Source organism: Cervus elaphus, chromosome 32, assembly GCF_910594005.1.
Source record: "Cervus elaphus chromosome 32, mCerEla1.1, whole genome shotgun sequence".
NCBI classification, from domain to species: domain Eukaryota; kingdom Metazoa; phylum Chordata; class Mammalia; order Artiodactyla; family Cervidae; genus Cervus; species Cervus elaphus.
The window spans coordinates 31,267,963-31,292,883 of NC_057846.1; the positions used below are offsets into that span (position 1 = coordinate 31,267,963).

The 24,921-nt window shown below is 43.8% G+C and overlaps 1 protein-coding gene across 9 annotated transcripts in view; it reads left to right on the forward strand.

The window, feature by feature from the left end:
- Positions 1-24,921, forward strand: part of DLC1 (DLC1 Rho GTPase activating protein) — a 412,922-nt gene that overhangs the window by 361,265 nt on the left and 26,736 nt on the right. For 6 of the 9 annotated variants that reach the window (XR_006339272.1, XM_043893661.1, XM_043893660.1 and 3 more), the window contains one exon: positions 22,123-22,194. Coding sequence is in view for 6 of the 9 variants with exons in the window: in XM_043893661.1 (XP_043749596.1) it covers positions 22,123-22,194 (72 nt within the window). In the remaining 3 variants the exon portion in view is untranslated. The other 3 variants (XM_043893666.1, XM_043893669.1, XM_043893667.1) reach the window with 3 other exon arrangements.

The window sequence follows — 24,921 nt, forward strand, 5'->3', positions numbered from 1 at the left end:
AAGGGGATGACAGAGGATGAGATGGTTGGATGGCATCACTGACTCAGTGGACATGAGTTTGAGTAAGCTCCGGGAGTTGATGATGGACAGGGAAGCCTGGTGTGCTTCAGTCCATGAGGTCTCAAAGAGTCAGACACGACTGAGTGACTGAACTGAAGTGAACTGAACCACAAATTGTTGCAATTTTTTTTTTCTTACGGTGAGAGCTTTTAAAATCTACTCTTAACAACTTTCAAATATGCATGCATGCTAAGTCACTTCAGTCATGTCCGACTCTGTAGATCCTATGGACTGTGGGCCACCAGGCTCCTCTGTCCACAGGATTCTCAAGGCTCTATTCTAATGATTAATATTATATATCATTGTCATTGCCCAAGGGCATCCCTCTTTCATTTTTTCTATTAAAAAAGAAAATAGAACTCAGGTATCTCCAGGCACTCAGGCAGGTAATGCTGGTGAGGAAAGCAAGTCACAGTGGGATGGTGAGAAGTTGAGGAACCCAGGACCCCTCCAGGCGAGAATACTGGAGTGGGTTGCCATTTCCTCTTCCAGGGCATCTTTCTGACCCAGGGATCGGACCCAAGTCTCTTAACTCTCCTGCATTAGCAGGTGGGTTCTTTACCACTAGTGCCACCTGGGAAGCCCTTCAAATATGCAGTAAGATGTTCTTAACTATAATCACCATTCTGTACATAACATCCCAGAACCTATTTATTCCTGTTCAATTTTGTATCATCAGCACATCTCCTTTTTCTAGGGTTTAATATATATTTGTTGAATAATAAAAGTTCTGTGCTAGACTGGATCATATTTGAGGCTTAAGTTATTATCCAGAAAATAGATTTTTACCACCTTTATGCAGGAACAAGGGACTTCCTCCTCTGAACTAAAGCTGACTGATAGATTGTTAACCTTCCCCATATTTTAAACTTCATGTGTTCAAAAGATGTAGTCAAAAAAAGGCCTGACTGAATAAGAGAGCTATTGTGTGCATGCGTGCATGCTAAGTCACTTCAGTCATGTCCGACTCTACAACAATATGGACTAGCCCGCCAGGCTCCACTATTCTAGGTAGAATTAAAAGCAGGCTAATTTATTTCACCTCCTAAACCTTGCTTTTTCTCTTCTTTCACCATCCTATACCCGCTGGCATCTGGGTTTCAAATATTTTGGAAAAGGCTGAATACCAGGGTAGACAGTGGGAAAAGAATCCAGATTTGGGTCATGGAAGCTTAACCATAAATGAATGTTTTAAGGACAACCATTAAATTTCAAATTTAATTATTTCTCTGAATTGTATACTGTTTACAAACTTATTTTCACTGCTTTCTATTATTAAATTTCCTTTGAACAGTAAAAATAAAAAACTATTTCCCACACACATTTCACAATGGTCCATTGAGCACAAATTATATTACAACATTCTCCAAGTGCAGAAGTCTTTTAGTTCCTGTGGGAGAGAAATAAATTTTTAAAGAGATTGCTTGGCTTGTATCACTAGAGCAGAGGTTTAAGCTAGCTGCCCCAGGGCTAAATGAAGCCCAAAGTTGAACCTGGGATGGGTTTCAATGTTTTTTTTAAATTAGTTCCTGGCATCTAAAAATTGGGACATGTGGTATAAAAATTTAGAAATCTAGGGGCTCTTGAAAAAAAATCTTTAAACCCAGGTCAATGGGTTGCTGTGTTAACACAAGCCAACAACCAAGTGGGCCTGAGCGACACTGCCCTCTTGGAGGGGCCCCTGGTTCCTCAACTTCTCACCATCCCACTGTGACTTGCTTTCCTCACTGGCATTATCTGCCTGACTGCCTGTAGATACCAGAGTTCTATTCTTTTCTTTAATGAAAAAAAAAAAAGCAAGAAGGATGCCCTAGGGCAATATCAATGATACATAATATTAATCATCAGAAAAGAGCCTGAAGAATCCCATGGACAGAGGAACCTGGTGGGTCGCAAAAGGGACACAACTGAAGCGAGTTACCACACACGGGAATCAAAGAGTAGCCCAATTAGTCACCCAGCCTTCTGTTAGGCAGTTTAGAAGTTCACCGTGTGGTTTGTTTACCTTGGTAATACAACCCTTGAACATGAAAACATCCACGTAGATGACAGAGCCTGGCTATCCTTGTGAATAACTTGAAATTGATGCTCCGACTGAGAGGAGCGTGACAGGAAGTGAAGGGCAGCATCACAGGTCCTTATGTCAAATATTTTCTTTGTTGTTGGTTTTAACCTACCATTGGGAACAGCAGCAGCAACAGTAGCAACAAAACCTGGGGTTACTTGTGATTTTTTTAAAAATATTTATTTATTTGGCTGCATCTTTCTTAGTTGTGGCATGCAGGATCTTTAGTTGTGACATGTAGGATCTCTCTCCCTGACCAGGAGCCCCCGCATTGGGAGCACAGAGTGTTAGCCATTGGACCCCCAGTGAAGTCCCTGTGAGGGCTTTTTATTCTCATTTATCAAAGGAGTATCAGAGGACCATATATACTGTGGGCAGGGAAATGGGCTGCCTTATTCCATGCCTCTTGGAGTCCAGTGTTTCAATATCCAAATCTCATGCCACGCATTGGTTGACAAACCCAGGCTAGTGGAGTCTTCCAGTGATAGACAAATGAAACCGTGGGTGATGAGTTGATGGTTAAATGGAGAGGCAGGACACTGCTCTTTCCTGGGGACCCTCTTTTATCCGGAAAGGACCACTGTGTATTTAACTCTTAATGATGTCCCCACTTCTTCCTTGCCCCAGTTTGTACAGGTTTCTCAGATTCGCAAAGGTTGAAATCAAAATCTTGTTTTGTTTTCATCTTCTCCTAGATGGCTATTTAAATACTAACTGCATGGCTTAGTTTGATGTGCCCATTTAGTAATATATAATAATAATGTCTACCCTTATCAAGTACTTACTATGTGCTAAGCGTAATGTGCATGAGCTTATCAATCTTCATGATAAACCTCATGAGATATGCACTATTTCAAACCTCTTTTTTCAAAGATGAAGCTAAAGTTTAGGGGGCTAAATAATATATTCATCACACAGTTGGTAAGTGGCCTATTCCAAAAGTCCCTGTTTCAGCCACATTCTACAAGTGTAGCAGTTTTCTAAATGTAGCATATCCATTTCTAACGGGAGTAAGAATTTAAAAAATAAAGTTTGGGATTTGGCCCAGGTCACAGGCTAAGTTAGGAAACCAAAGAATGGAAGAAGATGATGAGATTCAGGGGAGGCTATATGAAAACCAATGCATCACCGAGGCAAATGTGTCTAGAGTTACTATTATTTTTAAATGGTGAGCAATCCACATCACACAAACCTCCAAAGAGATGGAATGAAACAAGAGAAGACAACATAAATAATCAAGGAGAAAGAGTCTTCCCTGGTGGCTCAGTGGTAAAGAATCTGCCTGCTAATGCAGGAGACAGGGGTTCGATCCCTGATCTGGGAAGATCCCACATGCTGCAGAGCAACCAAGCCCATGCGCCACAACTACTGAAGCCCACATGCTCTAAAGCCCACGCTCTGCAACAAGAGAAGCCACTGCAATGAGAAGCCCGCACACCACAGCCAAGAGTAGCCCTCGCTCATCCCAACTAGAGAAAAGCCTGCATAGCAACAAAGATGCTGCATAGCCAAAAATGAATAAATAAATGGGCCACATCAAAAGATATTAAAAAAAATAATCAAGGAGAAAGGAATGAGACTTAAGAGACAAAAATATTAACATTATCGGGTCTTATTCTGGAAAGATTAACAGTGGCAGATGGTACATCAGGCTTGCACAGACTCCTGGAAACCTAATTCAAGAAAAATACAACTTCAACCAGCTAATAATAAGCATTAAGAACATATTCTGAGAATTGATATGTTTTGGAGGAGAGGCTTAGAGTATCTATATTTTTAAGTTTTGGATTGTTTCTAAACAAGAGAATTTAGTGTATAAGGGAAGTTTAGGGAAATATTCCTCTTTTTCAAGTTTTGAAGAAGTACACACTGTGCACTGAGCAAAGATTTCAAAATGCAAATCTGATCACGGGATGCCTTCTTTCTTTATAGTGGTTTACATTGTTTTTTGCTGTTAAGGATTTTTAAAAATTGTCAGCACAGTAGTGTAGGGAATTGAAAGTTCTTGCCTTTATTTTTCCAGCTTCTCCTGAATCGAATTTCCCCTTGCTGGCAGCTGTTTTGAGCGTTCTTCCAGCTCCCGGACTTCAGCGGGACATTCCCTTTTCTTTCTTCTTGGGCCAGGTCGGGTCCCCACTTTTCAGGCCCTTACAAGAACTCTTTCTCGTAAGCCCTTTGCTTTGTTAGCAGACTAAACTCTGAGCGGGCAGAGGCGGGCCTGCCCTTGCTTATCTTGGGGTCCCCAGCAGCTCTAAGTAGGTAAAAGCCCTGGAAATAACCATTAAATAGAGGAGCCCCATGCACTCCCAGGATGCCACTCCTCAGGGCCCAATTCCGGTTTGGGTAAATTAGGAAGTCAGTGGTGAAATGAGTGTTTTTATTTTGTTTTTAAGAAAATGGAGTGAAAAAGTCGTGTATGTCAACTAAGACCCAGCTATGAAATCAATACATTTTAAACCAATCAAGAGACTAAATTCTCCCATTGTATTTAACCCTATTTGAAAACAGACTCTGCTCCAAGCTTCCTCATCCCCTCCCCTACTTTATATATCTCCATCTAAGACATTATATATATTTCACTGACTTATTTTGTTTATTGTGCATCTTCCCCACTAGGAAGTAAACTCCAGAAGGGAAGGGATGTGTATCTTTTTTGCTCATTGCTGAATCTCCAGGGCCTAGAACAGTGTTTGGCTCATGGTAAATAAATGCTCTGGATGTATTTCTTTAATGAATGGGTTTAGGTTGGTGTTTTCTTTACCCAGAGGAAATAGGCAGAAAGCATTGACTAGCCTCAAAGGAAATTTTCATGCAATCTTGATCAGAGTTTTTTTTTCTTTTTAATTTTACAGAGATTATAGTCAATTGTAATATTTTAAAATAAAGCTTCCTTTTATATCAGGGGTCCTCAAATTGCAGTGCACCAGAATCACCCAAGAGCTTGTTTAAAAAAAAAAAATGCAGATTCTCAAAATCAGAGATTCTAATTCTGCAGTCTAGAGTCAGCTCTACCAGTTCCAGGAGCTGTACTGGGTTGTGGCCCAAGGGCTTTGGTTAGGAAACCTTTGGGTCTGGCTGCACACAGGAGACTAGACACGTGGAGTAACAGCTGTCCCTCTCTACCACAGCGTCAGTTACATTCCTCTGTACCCCTGCGCACCTTAGCATTGAATGATGAATGTCCAAGGGACAGGTTGTCTTCTTCCCATTTTACATGTAATGCAACACTGATTCACCCCTCCCTCCCCACCTCGCCTTGGTTCCCAGGAATTTATGCAGTTCCCATCATGATGAAAGGCAGGATAACAAGTTAAAAAAAAAAAGTGTGCAAAGCTACCAAGAAAAAGATGAGGGAAAGTGCGCGGTGTTCTCAGCGTGGAGCCCAGACCTCCCCAGCAAGTAAATGCCTCCAGGGTCCAGCATTTGCCTTTGCCCCCAAGACCACTAATGGGAGACTTGTAGGCGCTTCCTCTAGCCGATTTGCCGGCCAGGGGAAAAGCATTCCAGCCCCGGGCGGAGGAGGGACGGGGCGGGGCTTGAAGGGGGGCGGCCCGGGAGGCCTCAGGCGGTGGCGGGCTAGCTGGGCGGTGCGGGGTGAGGGGGCGTGGCCTGGGCGTGGGGGCGGGGCCGGGAGAGCAGGGCGGGGCCTGAGGCCGGCGGGAGGCGCTGCTGGAGACCGGGGCGGCTGGGGGAGGAGCCGCGCAGGGTCTAGTTCCTCCCCTCAGGGGTGGGCGCTGCAGGAGGGCGCGGCCTGCCGGCTAGGCGGGAGGCAGAGCGCTCCTGTGGCTAGTACGAGGGTGCAGCGCTCCGGTCCCTGCCATGGCCGAACTTCCCTGCGGCAGGAGCCAGCAGCGCTCCCGGGCTTCTGGCTCAGCTCTCTGAGCGCTCCCGCTTTTCGATCTCGGGCAAACCCCGCGTTCTTTCTGGGGTTGCGAGCAAGGATGCTCTGAGGATCTCTCGGAGGGGCGCGCGCGTCTCGGGTGCCGCCGTGGGTCCCGGCGCCGGAGCCGAGCTGCCTGGGGCTGCCTCGATTTCCCCACCGCGCCCCCGCCGTCCCCTGCCGCACTTGATGTGCAGAGAGAAGCCGGACACCATGATCCTAACACGTAAGCTAGACTTGTGCCTTGCCATCCGGCCGGCCGCGAGAGCCAGCTGCGGAGGGAACCCGCCGCGGAGGAAATGTCACCCTGCCTTGTCAAGTCGGTGCCTGACGTTCTGTGCTTTGGCAGCGCTTTCCGAGGAGGCTCGGAACCGAGTCGCCCGTGTTTCTTGGAGTGCAGGAGGTGGAGTGTGGGGAAAACAAGGGTCGTCGTCCGGGGAGGGAGGTCTTAATCTCGGGTAATGTTCCCTGGGGCCGCGGGCTGACGCGCCCCGTGGGCTCTGGGAAGGGCTGCGGGCTGGTGGGGGGCGGGGGAGCGACCGTAACTGATGAAGTGAAACCCACAATAACTTCCCGCGCAGGCTGGGGGTGCAGGCCGGGCTGGGGGGCATAGGGCCGGGTCGGGGTCGCAAGACGCGTAGTCCCTCTGCCCAGCCTCGCTGGCGGTCTTTCTATTCTTATTCTAAATCCGAGGCGGTGGCCTCTGGCTCCGAGGGGGCGCGGAGCGACCTTCTTTCTGCTCTCTTCCGTTTGAGGACCTTTGCAGGGCTCGGCCTTTGCTGTCCTTCACTCTACGAGCCAAAATCAGCGTTGACTCCCTTGAGAATCTTATTATTTAGGGATATGTAGACTGCGGTGGCCCTTGGAAAAAAATGTTCAACTGCTTAAAAGTGAACTTATCAAAAAACTTTTAATTTCCAGCCGTTTTTGTTCACATATTTTAAACGCTGGAAAATAACCCAGGCTTAGCCAGGAAAGTCTTGCTTTGGTGGCTGCCTGCCCCTGGAGAGTACTGCAGCTGTTTTAGCCAGCCCCAAGGCTTGCATGTGGGGCGCTTGCTGGAAGGCTGTGCCTTCACGTGCTGGGGCGTTGGACTGGGTTTCCTAAAATGCCCCATGGAGATGCCCACGCCCTTGGCTCCGGAGGAGGCGCCCGCGCGCCGCGAATCCCGGGGCCGCCAAAAGGAAGGAAGCACAACAGGCGATCTGGCTTTTTCCGTATAGCGAGGCGACGGCCTTTTGGACCCCTGCCCCCCGTGTCCTTGTCCCCACCTCCAGCCTCGCGGGCCGAGTCATTGATCCTTCGGCAGGAGTTACACCTCTGGCCGCGGCAAACCGACGCCGCCACGTGTAACTTAACAGTTCCGCGTGCCTTCCAGAGCGCGGACCCTGGGTGAGGCCGGCAGGGTGGGAATAGTGGTCTGCAGCCTGCAAGCTGAGTGAATCTGGGAATTGACACCTCGCCGTACCTCCTTCACCTGCATCATGGGCGTCATAACTGTATTTACCGCGGTGGGAGGTGCTGAGGATCAAACAGCAAGGGCTGAGCACAGTCCCTGTGATGTTCGGTACCCAGTGTGTGCTAATTAGAGAAGGAGGGAACCCCTGCATATAGAGTGGAGAAGAAAATATTGCCCAACGCTTGCTTTGCCCCAGTCATTTTACACTCAACTTGGCTAGCAAATGGGTACATTCTTAGGATTCAGAAGCTGCCTTACTGATTGCCGGTGAGGCAGAGGAATGCAGTCCAGGCACAGCCATCCGTTACCGAAAGATTCATGAGGGGGGGGGTGTATATGACGCATTTGGATGGGGGAAAAAAAAATCATAGCTCTGAAGAAGGCAGAATACCGAGTCTCAGATTACTTTTTTGTTTTTTTTCAAAACTCTATTTGCTGAAGATTTGAGAGAAAATAATAGACCAGCAGAACTCTGGATGTAAATCTATCAGCAGCTCCAAGAGGTTGACTAATTCAGCATCCATCTGGCCTGCAGGCTGGTCCTCCGCAGAGATAATTTGCGGAGCATAAGTGAGAAATTAATGGAGGGACATAGTGCCATCTTGGCTTGCAGACTGCAGCAAATGGTCGGAGGGGTGCCCTGTAAGTCAACAGTCCCCCTAATAGAACTAAAGTCCTGGGAAATGAGTGTCAAATAGTTAGCAGATGTGCTTTCAGACGTTATTTCGAGTCGTTTTCTGAGAAAATGTTGGCAATTGCGTGTATTAACTTTTATTGTGGCATGCCAGATTTACAGCGTGGCCCAAACCTGAGTGCATATTTTTTTCATTAGCACTACTGTTCAGCGTTTAAAATGAAGCACAGCAGACTGACTTTCTCTCCTAGCTGGTTTTAAAACTTTGCTTTTGACAAAAACAGATTTTATTTTAATTCATGCTGAGTGACACCTTACACCAAACTGGCTGGAAGCCCAAAACAGAGAGCTGACTTGGTTTCCCTCCTCCACAGACTTGGACTTAAGTAGCTTCCAACTTCATCTTTCCCTCCAGTGAATGAGAAGTGTCATATCAATGACTTACCTGTGTCTTAACTTCCTAATTGTGGACCTTATGAGAAACACCACCTCTAACTCCTTAAAGACTGAAAAGCTTAAACAGTTAAACAATTAACTATGGCTAATTGAAGGCAGTGTTCCAAGTTTTAATACACTGGACTAATCAAAGGATTTTCCTATTGTTCTGGAGCAAAGGTGAGAGACTAGATGCCCCTTTAAAACTAAAGCCTTTTTATCTTTGTTTATTTTATTATTGTTCTCTCTTGTAGTTCAAAAACCAAAGATGGAGCAAAGTTTCAGGGCGTTTTTACATTAAAGGGGAATGCTTGGTTGGTTATGGAAAATATGCCAGATTAATAGAAAAGCATGTTATGATTAAACAGTTTGTCACTGTGAAGTGAAAAATATAGATAGTAGTTAAACTCTTCCTTGTAAAACTACTGTGGGGCTTTAAGAGGGTATGGGAGGCCCCGGTGAGATGCCTTCTAATCAGAGGCTTGGTGGGATTCCAAGAGGTGGTTTCAAATACAAAAATAAGTACCTGGGTTTCCCTTGGTGTCCCCATGGAGATTTTAAGCCATGATGCAATGTTCAAATGAAAGTGGTATTTTTATGGCTTAGGTGGGTAAATATGCAATTTGAAAATATTCAGGGGAGGGTGGTTTGGTTCAGAAGAATGGGGCATCCAAAGTACAGTGGGTGAAGTGAATTGTATTCTTTTGAAGAGAGCCTTGTGCTGGACAGGATGGTCCAGTATTGTAAACACGCTTTTCTCATGCTTAGCTCCCCTTCCTAGCAACAGGAAGACGGAAATGAGGCCATGCAAAAAAAAAAAAAAAAGACCCTGAAGGTTCTAGACAATACTTGACCCACCCTAGCATTCACTGTGTACAACCAGAGGACTTGCAAAAGTAAAAATAACTTCAGATGTTTCCCCTTCCTCCCTGGACATTGCCAAATTGCTAAAGACCAAATTCTCTGTGCTTTAGAACATTACAGAGCAAGCAGGCTCATGGTACAGCTGGGAGAAAGTCTCATCATTGTGAAGCCTATTCTTGAAATTATAAAGCAAACCTGGGGAGAAGAGTGGTTTTCATTTTTAAAGTTGACTTAATCTAATGCTTACAGTGATATGAGTTGGAATCCAGTGGAGGAGAGAGAATTTAACTTCTAAACGGAGTCATTTCTCTGAATGTTCATTTTAGCAAGATTTAACTCTAATATACTTTGGCATTGTGGGGCTACAGTACAAGGAGTAATCTACATAGCATGCAGGACATCAAAAATTGTCCTCACTGTGGTGGGAGTGGGGGGTGGAAACTGATGCTCAGCCATAAGGTATAAATGCCCAACACTGTGTCCTAAAAAGCACAGTGCAGGTGCCTCTTTTCCATGGCTATGAAATTAGGAGGAGAATGCTTTTCTGGAGTGGATTTTCACAGTTGTCTGTGTATCTGATTGTGTGGCCATTGTGTAGAGAGGAATTCCAGAACTTGAGGGTAATTCTTACTCTTTTTAAGGAGGACAGTGCTGTAGGGTTAAAATACATTTTTATAGGAATAGATGACTGGAGGGAGTATGATCAGTGGTGTTTTCTTTCCACCTCAAATTAGTCAGAAATCCAATTACTGTGAAAGGGGTAAGATTCCCAGCTGAGAAAGCCTCTTCCTGCCTGTTTCCGCTTTTCCTTGTGGGAGCCTGTGTTATTGTTAAGGATTATCATCATTAATGATAAGTAAGTATAGTTCTGCTGGAACTTCTTTAGTTGGGTCTCAACATTTTTTTTCACTAGCTATTTCCTTCTTGCCATCATAATTAACAGTGGGTAGGAATAAAGTCTTGTATTTTTAGCCTATACATACATATATGTATATGTCTATATATATGTTTATGTACATATATATGTATACGTATATATAAAAATTTTTATAGTTTCTAATAAGCAACAGTCAGCCTTCTCTAGTGTGGATACTCCTTTTTAATTTTTATAGAAAATACATAGACTTTTTTTAAATACATAGACTTTTAACAGAATAGTAGTGACATTATGTGTGCATGCTCAGTCACCTCAGGCATGTCCGACCCTTTGCGACCCTATGAACTGTAGCTCGCCAGGCTCCTCTGTCCATGGGGATTCTCCAGGCAAAAACACTGGAGTGGGTTACCATGCCCTCGTCCAGGGGATCTTCTTGACCCAGGGATAGAACCCACATCTCCTGTGTTGCAGGCGGACTCAACCCGTTGAGCCACATTATAGAAGTTAAAATGTATTCTTAAGTTTGCTTTCATTGTCACATGTAATCTTCATGCAACCTCACAAAGTAGATCTAATTATTTCCATTCCTTAAGATGAGGAATCTGAGCCCTGAAAGAGTTAAATACCTTGCCTGAGATCACTCACTGTACATGACCAAGCTAGGATTTCAACCAGGTGTCTGTGACTGTAGATTCCAGTTGCAGACATACATTTGGCAGGAGTTGATTCAGTTGAGGAAACAATATTCGGTGGCCAAACAGAGCCTTGCAGTTACTCCACAGTTTCTTTGTGCTGGTAGGCAGGGAGCTGTAATGTTAGGGTCCCAGGTTGACAAATGAGTGGTCTCTGCGTCCCCTCTCAGGGGCCTTGTGAATCGAGAACTCAAGCCTCTGTCTTTAATATGTGAAGACGGAGTTTTGGATACCATTTTCTAGTCTCCGTTGACTCTACTGAATGGTGCTTACTTCAGTGAAAGCACTCCAAAATAATGTTTCCAAGGGAAAGTTTTCTCCCAGAGGTCATTGGAAACATTTTGAATGGCATCTTGAAAAGGCCTACCTATTAGGAAATAATGTTCTTGGGCACCAAAAGGTAAAAACAGTATTCCTTTGCTGAAGTCAAGCCAACACACATGGTGGGAATCAAGTCTCTCTCTTAATCCTTCATTCTTGTTTTTTATGCTACTACTGGAGTGAGTTTCACAGTGGAAAGTGAGCTCCTTTTCCATCCACACATTCTGCCTCAACCGGGTGGCCTTCTCATGTCTTCTCCCTTCCGCCCCCAGGAGGAAAATCAAAAGCTAGCTGAAGGCTGAGGTCAGTGCCTAGAGTCCTCAGATGCCTTTGACGCCTCCCATCCACATTTTGTTCTCTCCCCTGCCCCACCTCTGAGTGTCCTGCGGAGAGGGCTAGAGGCTGCTTCCTGCAGCTCGACAGAAAGGCGCCTTCCTCCTCCTTGCAGGAGTCTCCAGAGGATGTCTGAGGGACAAAAGTTTTCCACACCCTGAGTTCATAGCATTTCCCAGGCTGCAGCACTTAGGAGGCCGGAGAGGAAGGGACCTGGGAGGTGAAATGGCCTGTGGCCCATGTACTCCCACCCTGCCATGCCTTTTGTCACACTCAGATAACCAAGGAGATAGAGGATGTCGAAATTCTGCAATCATTTTCACCTGCCCTCCCAGTTTGGAGAGACCATCAAGGACATCTCTTTACAACTCCATTTTTCAAACTGTGTGACACCAACAAGGGATCTTGTATGGCGCTTATGCATTTGTAAAAGTTATTCCAGGGGAAATTCCAGATCTGTGCAAAGGCAGCCTGGAAAAACATTGCCTCTTCCCTACTGAGGGACAGCTGAGTTGCCTGTAAGTTCAAGGACTAGTCCAAGGTCATATGTGAGTTGAATGGAACTGGAGACCTCTTCCTGTCCCTTGTGTAAATAAAACAGGGAAGCAACAAAATGAGGATTTTAATGTGTTTGTAGGAAAAGCGTATGTTATAAAACCAGTAATGTCCTAAACTAAACAAAAATACTTGGGTCAAATTTTGACCAGTGGATTGTGTGTGTTTGGGAGGCCTGAATGTCATAAGCAGTTTTGATGAAAATAATTCTTTCGCTCACCTAGAAGACAATAATACTTCTATTTCTTACACCTTTTGCTCAAGACTCAGAAAGTTGAATTGAACCCAGGCGTGTCTTGGAGGTTCTGCAGGTTTGGTTCCAGACCACAAGAATAAAGCAAGTCATACAGATTTTTTGCTTTCCTTGTGCATATAAAAGTTACATTTACATTATACTGTCATCTGTTGAGTGCGCAATAGCATTACATCTTAAAAAAAAAAAAATGCAGACCTTAATTTTTTAAAATGCTGTTGAAAAAGTGGCCCAATAATAGACTCGCTTGACAGAGTTGCCACAAACCTTCCATTTGTAAAAATTGTGGTATTTGTGAAGTACAGTAAAGCAAGGTCTGTCTGTAGTATTTCCTGTTTGAGGTTAGACATAGGAGTGGCTAAAATCTGCTTGTATTAACTAGTATCTGCCATGTTTTTGTTTTCATTGGTCTTTGATAAGGCAGCCTGATGTTTCGTTCAATTCTAGATTTTCTTTTTTTCTCTGTCAGGATGGACTGTAATATGAGTGAATAGTTTCTGTACCATCCCTCACTATTCCCTTTATTGCTAACTTCAGGTTTTTGTAGCACTGCAGTTTGCACAGTATTTTATGTTTCCTGGGCTATGATGCTGTAGAACTTAGGGCAAAAGCCACAGATTGGGGAGAGGTGCTTAGTGTTATAGAATAGGCTTTGCAGACATATGTGAAAGACTAGATGAGTGTATCAATCTTGAATGGTGGAGATAGGGAGGAAGGTGCTATTTTAGGTTTGTAACCAGGTATTTTTGCCTTGAAAAATAAGTTTAAAAGGAAGCAAATTATATAATCTTAAACCATCTTCTTCACTTAGTGGAAGAAAAAAAAATGAGACTCAGAAAAACAAGGACCCTTAAAGTTGGTTTAAGATGGCTTCCTCTCTTGAAATCATTTTCCTAATCTATCCAGTTATCTTTAAATAATTTACTATTTAAGAAACTACTTCATATCTTTTTTCTTAGCAATAGGTGGTTTGAAATGCATAAATATTTGGTGCAGAATACTGGAAGAGAGAGTGTGTGTGTGTATGTAGATGGAGGTGGGTTTTGCTCTGCCTCAGATTGCAATGAAGTAGAAAGATGTGATGATGCAATATCCATTTCCTTAACAGTTTATTTTCATTTAAGTTTGATTTTGTGTGTGTGTGTGCTGGGTAGTAAGTGCCAGTTTCTGATTCATTGGGAGATGATTTCTGTTCCTGGAAACAACTGGATCAGCTCGAGCCTGGAGTGCCTGATAGCGCCCAGTCCTGCCTGAGCTTAAATGCATGCAGAGCTGTTGGCCTCCGCACGGGAAGGGCATGTATTTTTTGGTGTGAGCTATGTGCTTTTTTTCCTGGTTTGTGTGTTAAAAATAGTGTTTTCCAAACACTTGACCTCAGTGATCCCCAAAGGAAATTTTAATTGATTTAATTTCTACGTTGTTGGAGTGTGGACTCCTGTGCACAATATCAGGTGTAGGCTTGCCTTATGTGTCCCTTCTTTAAAGCAGAGCCATTTATTAAGTTGTCATCACATCATTAGGGAAAATGGGCCCTGCCCCCCCCCCCCTTATATTATTTCTAGGAATGTTCTTTACTAGAAAGCAACATATCTGCCTCTGAATCTCAAGTAGGAGAGAAAAAAAAACTTAAAAAGAGAACTCCCTCAAAACTCCCAGTTCTTACTTGTATTGAAAAACAGCCTAATCTTTGTGGGCAAGACTGCCGTGTGCAGTAAGTTCTCTAACCAGGAGTGAGGGCTGGTGGGGGGAGGGGGGAGGGGGGTGCCTTCTGTGACCGTAAGCAAATTATTGATAGCTAAACTTTGGACCAGCTTCCTCATTTGTAAAGAGGAAAAAATGGAAAAGTTCCAAGAGGCTTTCCAGCCCCCAGTTCCCTGATTGAGTTGATGTCAAGATGGTGCTGTTAACTGAAACACAAATGTACAAGATCAATAAGCAAAGTAAAAGTTTGATTTTTTTTTTAACTCAAGAGTTTTCTATGGGTTGGAGTGTTTTCTTCCTGTAAAGACTAATTTTAGTTTGAGGGCTGGAGACATGCATATGCAAAAATGCCTAGGGTTTTGAGTTCTCTGTAATATGATCATAGGCTTCAGGGAACAAATCTAGAAATTGATCTATTAAGAAGCAAATTAGAGGGAATTGCCTGGCGATCCAGTGGTTAGGACGCCATTCTTTCAGTGCAGGGGCATATATGTTCGATCCCTGGCATGGTTCCCAACCCCCCCCACACACACAAAAAAGGAAACAAATTAGATATTTTAGCAATAAGCCAGTCAATTTTGTACAGTTGATCAGTTTTTTGAGGGAAGGAGAATGTCTCCATGTAATTGATGATAAATGTGGAAGATTGACAGATGGAACCTTGTCTAACTGTTGTCTTGACAAACAAAGGAAATGGGCATAAAGGAATTCTTAGAGTCAGAAGCTTAAGGAATCTGCACAGCCTATGGCAATCCCAGATTTTACAGATGAGGAAACCAGTCCAGAAGGATTGTGTTCTTAAAGCTACTTAACTAAGCAATGGATTCTTTCCTGGACCTGTTTCGCTGACCTGTTACAGGTCATACTTTGCCCCCTTTCTGTGGCGGATTATTAGTAGGAACTTGGGACACTCGTGCAAAGTTCTTGTATATCTGAGGAAATCATGTTGGTTGCTCATTGGGTAACCAGGCTAAGGAGATGCTTGTGTCTGCTCTTTGGCATGACCTACTTTTCACTGCATCCCTCCCCTTCCTCTGTTGTGTGTTACAGTAAATCGAGTCTGCTTACCGTACCTTCACACACACACCTGTGCTTTGCCAGCTCTCCACTTAGCTTATTCTCTTTTATTCCCAGTCTCCTGTCCTGCAATCCAGCCTTCTATAAAAGATCACAACCCCTCCAAATAAAGGCTGAGCATTAAAATGAATGCCCAGTAGCCCCCTCCCTCCCCCGCCTGCCTCTGAATTCATACGTGTGTTTCCTTTGCCACGTCATAGCCTCCTCTGTACTATACAAAGGTTTCTTAGTTTACTTTTCTTCCTTCCTTCCTTCCTTCCTTCCTTTTTCTTTTCTTTCTTTTCCTCTTTCCTTTTCTTTAAGAAAAAGCTGTGTGAGAACAGTGTATTTCAAACAGGATGGTTTTTTTTTTGGAGGTAACAAATAGCATTTTTTTTTTTCATTAAAAAAATGTAAGACTGCATTACTTATTGTAAGTGTTATTTGGGGAAACTTGTTTCAGTTTTATATATGCTTATATACACACGTGTGTGTACATGAATGCGTGCATAGGTACACATGCATGTGGGGGGGGCAATGTAAGATGTATTTCTCATGGTGGCTTCTGATCTGAAAAAAATAAGACCACTTCACTAGAAGAAAATCACATTGCAGTTTATTTATATGGTATTTATTGAGTAACTACTATGTATCCCACACTGTTGGTGGTGCTTGGAATATATCAGAGAGTAAAACAGGCAAAGAAACTGGCCTTTGGCGAGTTTACAAAGGGGAGAGACAAAGTAAACATAATAAATGTTTTGGGAGAAGAAAAGATAAAGCAGAAAAGGGAGCATGGGGTGGGTGAGAAGAGGCCTGTGAGGGTGGGTCAGTTAGCCTGGGGGCCATGGGGTCACAGGGTGCAGGAAAGCGCAGGGGCCCAGGGGCCAGTGTTAGAAGTCTGGCTCTCATCTATGAAATGGGGACTCTTGGGGGCTGCCTGGACAAGGTCCCTTGGGACTTAAATACATGGATCTCAGAAGAGCCCTTTGGAAGCCAGCTCATTCATAAGAAGAGAAGCAGCTGAGTGTCCGTCAATTGTGAATTACCTTTGCCTTTGGGTTCCTGCTTCAGGGCAGCGACCTGTGTCTTTGATTGTCCTGAACACAGCAGGCGGCACAGACCGTGGATGTGCAATAAATAAATATTAAGCTAAGCAGGGAAGTGAAGGCTGATGAGCTGCACGTAAATGTGTGGCTGGCTAGAATATATCTAAAGGTGGATTTGGGCCAGCTACTGGCAGGCCAGATGGCCCAGGAGCTGAATTATATTGATCGGTCTTGCAGAAGCTTCTCACTGGTCTCTTTGAGAAGAGACACAGCAGATGTTTAGAATTTTTTTTTAGGCACCTGAGGGTAGGAATGTTGCTAGTGGCTAGTCATAATCTTTGCTGTGATTAGATAACAGAAGAGTTTAATAAATATTAACATATACATTGTGCTATCTGACTTAGCCCACCTAGAAATTCACTTTACATAGTGAAGTCGCTCAGTCATGTCGGACTCTTCGTGACCCTATGGACTATAGCCTACCACACTCCTCTATCCATGGGATTTTCCAGGCAAGAGTACTGGAGTGGGCTGCCATTTCCTCCTCCAGAGGATCTTCTCGACCCAGGGATCGAACCTGGGTCTCCCGCGCTGTAGGCAGACGCCTTACCGTCTGAGCCACCAGGGAAGTCCCACTTTACATAAGTAACTCCCAGTAGCCAATCTTTTGGCAGTGTGTGTGTGTGTGTGTGTGTGTGTGTTGAACATTTATTTTTATTAACTGCAAAGAGATAGGGGTTTAAGTCGTAGTTCTCAATCAAATGTCATTGGGTTCTTGTCCTTCAGACAAATGTTAAGTGTGCTTCCAGTGTGGAAATAGTAGTCTCTCAGGATAAATGAATGAATGAAGAAGCTTCTAGTAGGTGTACTCACTATCCCAGGGATAGGGGCAGAGAGGTTGATGGGGGTGCAAAGGGAGAATTTATCTGCAGCAAGAGAGACAGGAGATGAAGAGCCTGTGCATCCTGGGAGCTGCAAGGAGTTCAGGAAGACTGGAGCAGAGCTTGCACGTGGAGGCCCTCCATGAGCAGAACGGCTGGGCAGAGGGCGAGTTAAGATGGCTGTGGGTCTGCGAGGAGTCGTGTCTGAAAGGCAGTGGGAGTCGTGGAGGAATTCTGAGCAGAGGAGTGACGTGACACGACATGACATGACTAAATCGTGTATTCCCTACAGACCAATCCAGGGCTCACCTGCCCTTTGGGCTAGGAGAGAGTTCCTGAGTGCAGGGAGGAGCAAGGGTTATCAGAGAGTTCCGTGGGAAGGATGCCAGGGTACCTTGGGAAGAAAGAGTCTGGGATAAAGGAATATGAAGAAATGCTACCTGGTTCAGTGGTCCCGGATCCTGACTACCTTTACATTTACTTAGGAGCTTCTTTAAAAAGATGTTGTCCCAGTCCTCTCTAGATGGAGAAAAGGAGAGCACTTGGGAGTGGGGGTGGGGGTGGTTTTAGAAGACGCCCCCAGGTGATGCCCGCCGGGACCCGGGCTCAGAGCCTCCGAGGTGAAGTGTCTGAGGCTGTAGTTTGCTCCTCTGCCCCCGAGAAACCCACCTGCCAGGGAAGGGGGGCCTGTTGGTGCCCAGCTGTGTGGCCGTCCGGTAAAGTGGTGCCCCGAATGGAGGCAGGAGAACTGATCCCTTGAAGCAATTCTTCCTTCCGTTTGAAGGAATTTTTGTGACCGGGGTTAGGAATCCTGGTTTAGATCAGAAAGCAGCGCCTGCCTTCACACAGCCGACATGCTTCTCCACGGCTGGTAAAGCATCCGCATTTCCACGGGTCTGTGCCCACAAGTCTGCCCGTTGGGGGAATCCGCGGGATCCAGAACATGCTTGACTTTTCTTACATTCCTCCCGATTCCTTAGAATTGTATTTAAGAGATGCTTTCCATGGAGCATTTGCCTTGAGGCCTGATTTTGGAAGCACATGGCAAATCGCAAAGAAGGCAGGAAGCTCGACGAGAGGGTTCCCACCGTGAAGACAGCAGATGGAAGGTGGAAGTACTCATATCCTGCTCAGACCCGACGGTCATTGCTCAGCCACTGAGACGGCGACTTCAGCGGAACGATGACGGGGTTGGGGAATTTCTGTCTCACTTACTGTTGAGGGGTGAGGGGAAGCTAGGGTCACCCCATCATGCCAGGAAGTGTGCAAATACGGCCTCATGGTTCCCAGTCAGACACCAAAGGTTCTCCCGAACCTCATTCATCTAACACAAGTCATTACTGAAGCTGGTTCCAATAAAAATTTCCTATTTCCTCCTTCACACGTTTGTCTGTTGTTGGCTTAGAGAAAACCCAGATCTAAACCTGTCGTATTTCCACTGCATTTTCAGTTTCTGATGGCACTATTGCCTGGTGGGGGATTTTTTTTAAAAAACATTGTCCCAAGAGCCGGTTAGAGGCCTCCAAAACCAGACACAGGGGGAGTCAAAGTCACAGTAGTAATGCAGCATTCACATGGTTTGGCTTAGTATTTTTAACGTTGTTTATTGATGCATATTTTTGTTTCAGGGAAATCGGGGTTGCTTGTTTCTGCAAGTCTTTGCTCTCTGTCACACTATAGCAATTGAATGGAAAGAAGTGGTTGTTTCTCCACTTGTTCCCTCATCTTCATATCTTAAGGATATTCCCAGCTCACCTGTTAGGATCAATATGAGGAGTCAGAGAATTCATACACCTTAAGTGCTTAGACTGAGCCTTGTACACAGTGAGTGCTCAATAAAAGTTAACCATTGATGGAATTGTTGGAAGGCATCTGGGAAGACTGCCTAGAGGAGGTGACACTTGGCTGAGGCCTTGAAGGATGAGTAAAATTTGATAATGAGAGGATGGGAGAGTATTTCCCGCCAGGGATGTGTTGGGGGTGAAGAAGGGCCAGGTTCACTTTGGCTGGGGTATGGAGCACGTGCAGGGAGCTGAACAGTTCCATGCCACGTGAAGAGCCTTAAAAACCCCGGGGAGATGTCTAGACTTGTTTTCTAAGCAGTGGAGCAGGAGCTCCAGGGAAGTTTGTGCAGGAGCGACAAGATCAAAATGGTAATGTAGGAAGTTTGATGAGGCAAGGTTGGTGTCAGGAATCTCAGGAAAGAGAACAGGAGACCTGGAGTTTTAGTTAGGGTAAGGGTGGAAGTTGTGGCCTGGATCAGGAGGGAACTAGCAAGGGTAAATCCCTACCTGACCTGGTTGTAGACATGGGTTCTTCATATTAAATAAAATGGATCTTAGGTCATTACCATTTTCTCTTGGTAATTGCAAAGGGGTGATAGTGAAGTCAGTAACTATCCCATTTATTAAAAAATCAATGACAGCTTTTTACAGTTTTTCTAATTCTGATTTCTATAGAAGCAACAGGTTCTCATTTATTATGCATCCTAATTTCATGAGTGGACATTGTTAAATGTCAACTAAATAGAGGCATGTCGCTTTCCCATGGTTTGATATCTAAAGGAAAGACATTCTCATCTATATTAGAGAAAGGAAAAGGCAGGTGAAATTCCTGATCTCTGTAGTTCTTGAAAGTGATGCTTTTTAGCCATTGTAAGCCTTCCATTAAATTATCTGCACAAGATGCAAACCTTGGCCTATTCACATAGTTTCTTTCTAACCAACTGTCCCTAAGAAGAATGGCTATGTGAACACAGCTTTTTAGATCAATTTTTGGTCATTTGGGGGCATTTCTTTTTTCTTAGTGGTGGGAAATGAATAAGAGTGACAAGACATCAGTAGGCATTTATGTATTCCTGAAGTGGCTTTAAATGAGTAGGGTCAGACAGTAAAGAATCTGTCTGCAATGCAGGAGACCTGGGTTCAATCCCTGGGTTGGGAAGATTCCCTGGAGGTGGGATGGCAACCCACTCCAGTATTCTTGCCTGGAGAATCTCATAGACAGAGGAGCCTGGTAGGCTACAGTCCATAGAGTCACGAAGAGTCGGACACAACTAAGCGACCAAGCACAGCACATATATGAAAACACTTTGTGATTTGTTAAGTATTAGATAAATAATTTAAACGTTCTTTAGAAAAAATAATGCCATACATCTTTCATGCCTCTTGGCATGAAGCCATTTTAATAAGAAATCAGGAGCATGTTCTAAATAAGTGGTGATGCTGGCTGGAGAATTGTGTCCAGTTAAGGCTTGTGTGTGTGCTGATCTGATAGCATGTCTGAATATAGTTCAGAAAAGGTAGATGTTGAGAATTTCTGGCTATTCACCAGTTATTAAGTAAAATATGTAGAAAGCAAATACTTTTACTTTTTAACAATCTATTGTTTGACGTCTAACAATCTATTCAATGGAAATAACCTCTATACAGTAGAAGAAGCAAGGTATTTAATATATTTTTAAAGAATAAACATTTAGCTTCTTTTCTTTCCATGTCTATCTTTGTGCCATGGCCATGGGGATAGAGAAGAAAGTAGTTTCCACATCTTTTAAAATAAAATGTTGAACTTTTATATTTTTTCCAACAATACAATTTTCTGGAAAATGTTTATTTTATGATTTTATTTAAAGATTCTTTAATTCCTTACTGAGAAGAGGTATGGATATAAATATAAGAAAAACTGTTAAGTGCAGATAATTCTCATTGGACAGTTTGATATATTGTTTGATTCAGTATAGAGATTGAGATTCTTCAGTGTCAACAGAGTGACACGTTCCAGTCACTCTATCCTTCAAAACCTCAAGTTCAGTCCTGAATCTTGTGTTTTATGATGCTACTTTCATCACCACACTGAAAAGATTCATCAGAGTAATAAACCTTGCCCTGTCTTTTATTGCTTCTCTGCCGCCATAAGTGGTTTTGTTTGGGTATTAACTAACTTATCAGAAGATCGTAGCAGGCTTTTTTCTGTAATGCCATCCTTACTTGTTTTAATGAATTTGAGTGTTCTCAATTGTCTTTCCTCTAAAGACTCAAAGAACTCATGAAACAATAAGTTAAAACCTATTTTCTAAAACAGTAAAGTTACTGCACAAAAGTGAGATTATATTACAGTGAGACATATATATATTTCTCTCTGATGGATTATCCACCTCCTGTCTGGCTCAGAGGAGAAAAGTGTAATGAACATTTGAATGTGGAGTAAATAAAGCAATACTGAGACATTTATAAATGAGTGAATAGCCTTACACGCTAAGTACTCTGAGTATCTGAGGAAGGTGGGAAGAAGGGTTGAAAGAATATTTTTTGTGCAAACTGAGAAACTAATGACTGTGCCCCTAACTCCTCTGTGGGTCAGTTTTAATGGGGTCGTAAACAGGGCTTGAATGAATTTGAACACCATGTCAGTTGCTCTTGGCCTTACTGTTTATCCGTACTGTCTATAAGATGTTAGCCACGGGGTAGTAGAAGTTGTTTTGTGCATTTCAGCCTGCCATGACTGTGGGGTTTATCAACTTAGTGCCCTCCAGTGCCTCTCTGCTGCCTGATAGACCCAAAGAGACACCTTCACAACACAGGCCGCTACATGCATCCCATTGGGTCAAGTCAGTTCTCTTCCAAGGTGTCAGATGTACTCGTTGGCCTTCTATTAATATGAAAAGTAAACCAAGTTAAGCCACGCAGACCTCAAATCAACTGTTTAATCCTCCTTCAACTTTCTCACGATGTTGTTTTCATAATTATTTGTAACCAGAACACAGAAGCAGCAGAGAGGGACTTAATGCTGAGACTCCATTTTTGTTTCTTAAAGGAAAGGTGGATAATTAAATGTATCTTTTAAAGTCTGAAGAGATGTAAGAATTTTAAGCCGTTTGAATAAGTGGATTTTGTTTTTTACTTATCCCTTCTCAACAGGGAATTATATAACAAAACCAGGGTTTATTAAGGAAGAAGGAGCAGAGTTACACATAGCTAACATGTTTGTCTGTCCTCTCTTCTCTTGTAGAAATCGAAGCCAAAGAAGCTTGTGATTGGCTCCGAGCCGCAGGATTCCCCCAGTATGCCCAGCTTTATGAAGGTAAGCTAGAAACATCATTCTTTTTTTTTTTAATTTACTTTGGGCTGCTCTGGGTCTTCGTTGCTACTCACAGGCTTTCTCTAGTTGCAGCCAGCCGGGGCTACTCTCTAGCTGTGGTGCGCAGGCTTCTCACTGCGGTGGCTTCTCATGTTGCAGAGCATAGGTTCTAGAGGACAGGCTCAACAGCTGTGGTGCATGGGCTCAGCTGCTCAGCCACGTGTGGGATCTTCCTGGACCAGGAATCAAACCCATGTCCCCTGCCTTGGCAGGTGAATGCCAAACTCCTGGACCATCAAGAAAGTCCCATACCATTCCTATATAATGGCCATAAGCCTATCTTTGGTACATGATTATTACTGATCTATGATTTATTTTCAGACATTTTATTATTTACTTGAATATTTCATTAAGGAAAAAATATAGCAAGCACCTAAAACCACCGCCACCGAAAAAAGCTAGGACCTTAATAATAGCACACCTACCAGTCTCCTGTCACTGTACCACCCCGTAACCAAAGTAACCAGCATGCAATAACACACACACACATACCTAGGAGTAGCATTACTGGGTAGTAGAGAAGATGTACATGCAACTTTATAATGCAAGGTTTTGAAAAGTTCCTGTACTGATTTCACTCCTCCCTGTAATATAAAAAGATCCTGTCTCTGCACATGCTGCCAACCCTTGACATTGCCAGACTTTCATTTTTGCCATTCAAGTGGATATAAAATGATATCTTACAGGTTTTGACTGGCATTTTTCTAGCTATTGATGATAAGACACATTTCTTTGTGGCATCTGGTCGTATGTGTTTGCTCTTCTGTGAAATATCTGTTGCCCATTTTTACCCTGAGTTGATTGTGCTTTTCTTGATGATTTATAAGAGCTCTTTATTCTAAACACTAAGGCTTTGTTGGTCATGTGTCGTAGATATATTTCCCTACTTTGTCATTAGGCTTTTCACTTTTCCTTAGGTTGTCATTCGATCAATATTATTTCTCCTAGGTTATTTCAGTAAGTGGACCCTTTTTTAAAAAGAAATCAAGATCTAGGTTGACTTTTAAGTAGCTTCCCTGGTAGCTCAGACAGTAAAGAATCTGCTTGCAATGCAGGAGACCCAGGTTCGATCCCTAGGTCAGGTAGATGCCCTGGAGAAGGGCATGGCAACCCACTCCAGTATTCTTGCCTGGAGAATCCCATGGACAGAGGAGCCTGGTGGGCTACAGTCCACGGGGTGGCAAAGAGTCAGACAGACTGAGAGACTAGCACATTCACTTTCAGGCTGGCTTTTTGCTGCTTCTTGATGTCTTCACAGTGGCCCGAGCATCACTTGGATGCTGAAACAGGATGCTGAGCACCTTGAGTCTCGCTCATGTCTTTGGTTGCCTGGGGTGGGTAGAGTGTGCTCTGTATAACACGAGGGGAAGGGGTTGTTCATTTAAACGGGAGGCTTATTGTTCTTATTGCCAAATGTCTCTCATTCATCTGTCCATCCATCTATCCATCCAGCCATCCATTCAGCTAATCAACAAGCCAGTATTAATTCTGCACCATCAGGGGTGCCCACCACTTTAGTAGATGCTGCAGATTTTGTAGAAATAAAACAGTTCAGACCTCAAAGAACACCTTTACGGGGTTGCCAAATATCTCAAAAAGCAAGCATAATTTTCTTTGATTTACGCAGAACGAATACATCTTTTTCACCACTTAAGAGGAAGGAGATGCTATGAGACAGGCATTATGTGACAGAACTGCTGAAAGAGCCAGGTTAAACGATGTCATTTCAGTCTTTTCACCAGGGATGTTCAACTCTTCTCACAATAAATAGTGATTTCAAGATGTTTCTTTTGCTCTCCCGTCCTTCTAGGATGATGACAAGCAGGCTGCTTCCTATCGCAATGGCAGTGGGCTCTCTCTGGTATCTACTGGTCACCAGCAATCTTCTTTAATAAATGAGCAGAATGCCATGATGCTGGGAAAGACTGAGGACGGGAGGAGAAGCGGGCAACAGGGTGAGATGGTTGGATGGCATCACTGACTCAGTGGACATGAATCTGAGCAAACTCCAGGAGATGGTGAAGGACAGGGAAGTCTGACGTGCTGCAGTCCATGGGGTCACAGAGTCAGACACAACTTAGCAACGGAGAAACAACAAGTGCTAAGACTGGATACAGTTTGTCAGCTTGGAGGTGCTCCCGTGATAATCAGGCTTCATTTTTAGGAAATATTTATTTATTTGGCTGCACTGGCTGTTAGTTTCAGCTTATGGGATGTAGTTTCCCCATCAGGGATTGAACTGGGCCCCCTACATTGGGAACATGGAGTCTCAGGCCGTGGACCGTCAGGGGAATCCCGCTGCAGCAGGTTGCACTGAAGAAGGAAATGGAGGGAGTAGGGATTTTCCCCAGAAGCAAACTGGGGAGAAACCACAGAGATCATTTTTATATCCCTAGCTCACTCAGCTAATCTAACTCATTACTTCATTAATAATGCCTGCTCTTCCTCTTAGTAGCCCAGACTGAATGTATGATGTTTCTCCATGAAGATGGGTTTAAAATTATTTTATAATTAGACTGTATAGAATATCTTACTGTTCCTCCATTTCAGAGAATATCTCCAATTCCTTTTCCTTCTTCCTTCCTTTCTTTCTCTCTTTTAAGGTGTTTGGTTAGCCCGCGTGTTTATTATGTGGAGTTGCTTATCTTTCCTGTAGGAGAATTTTGGACC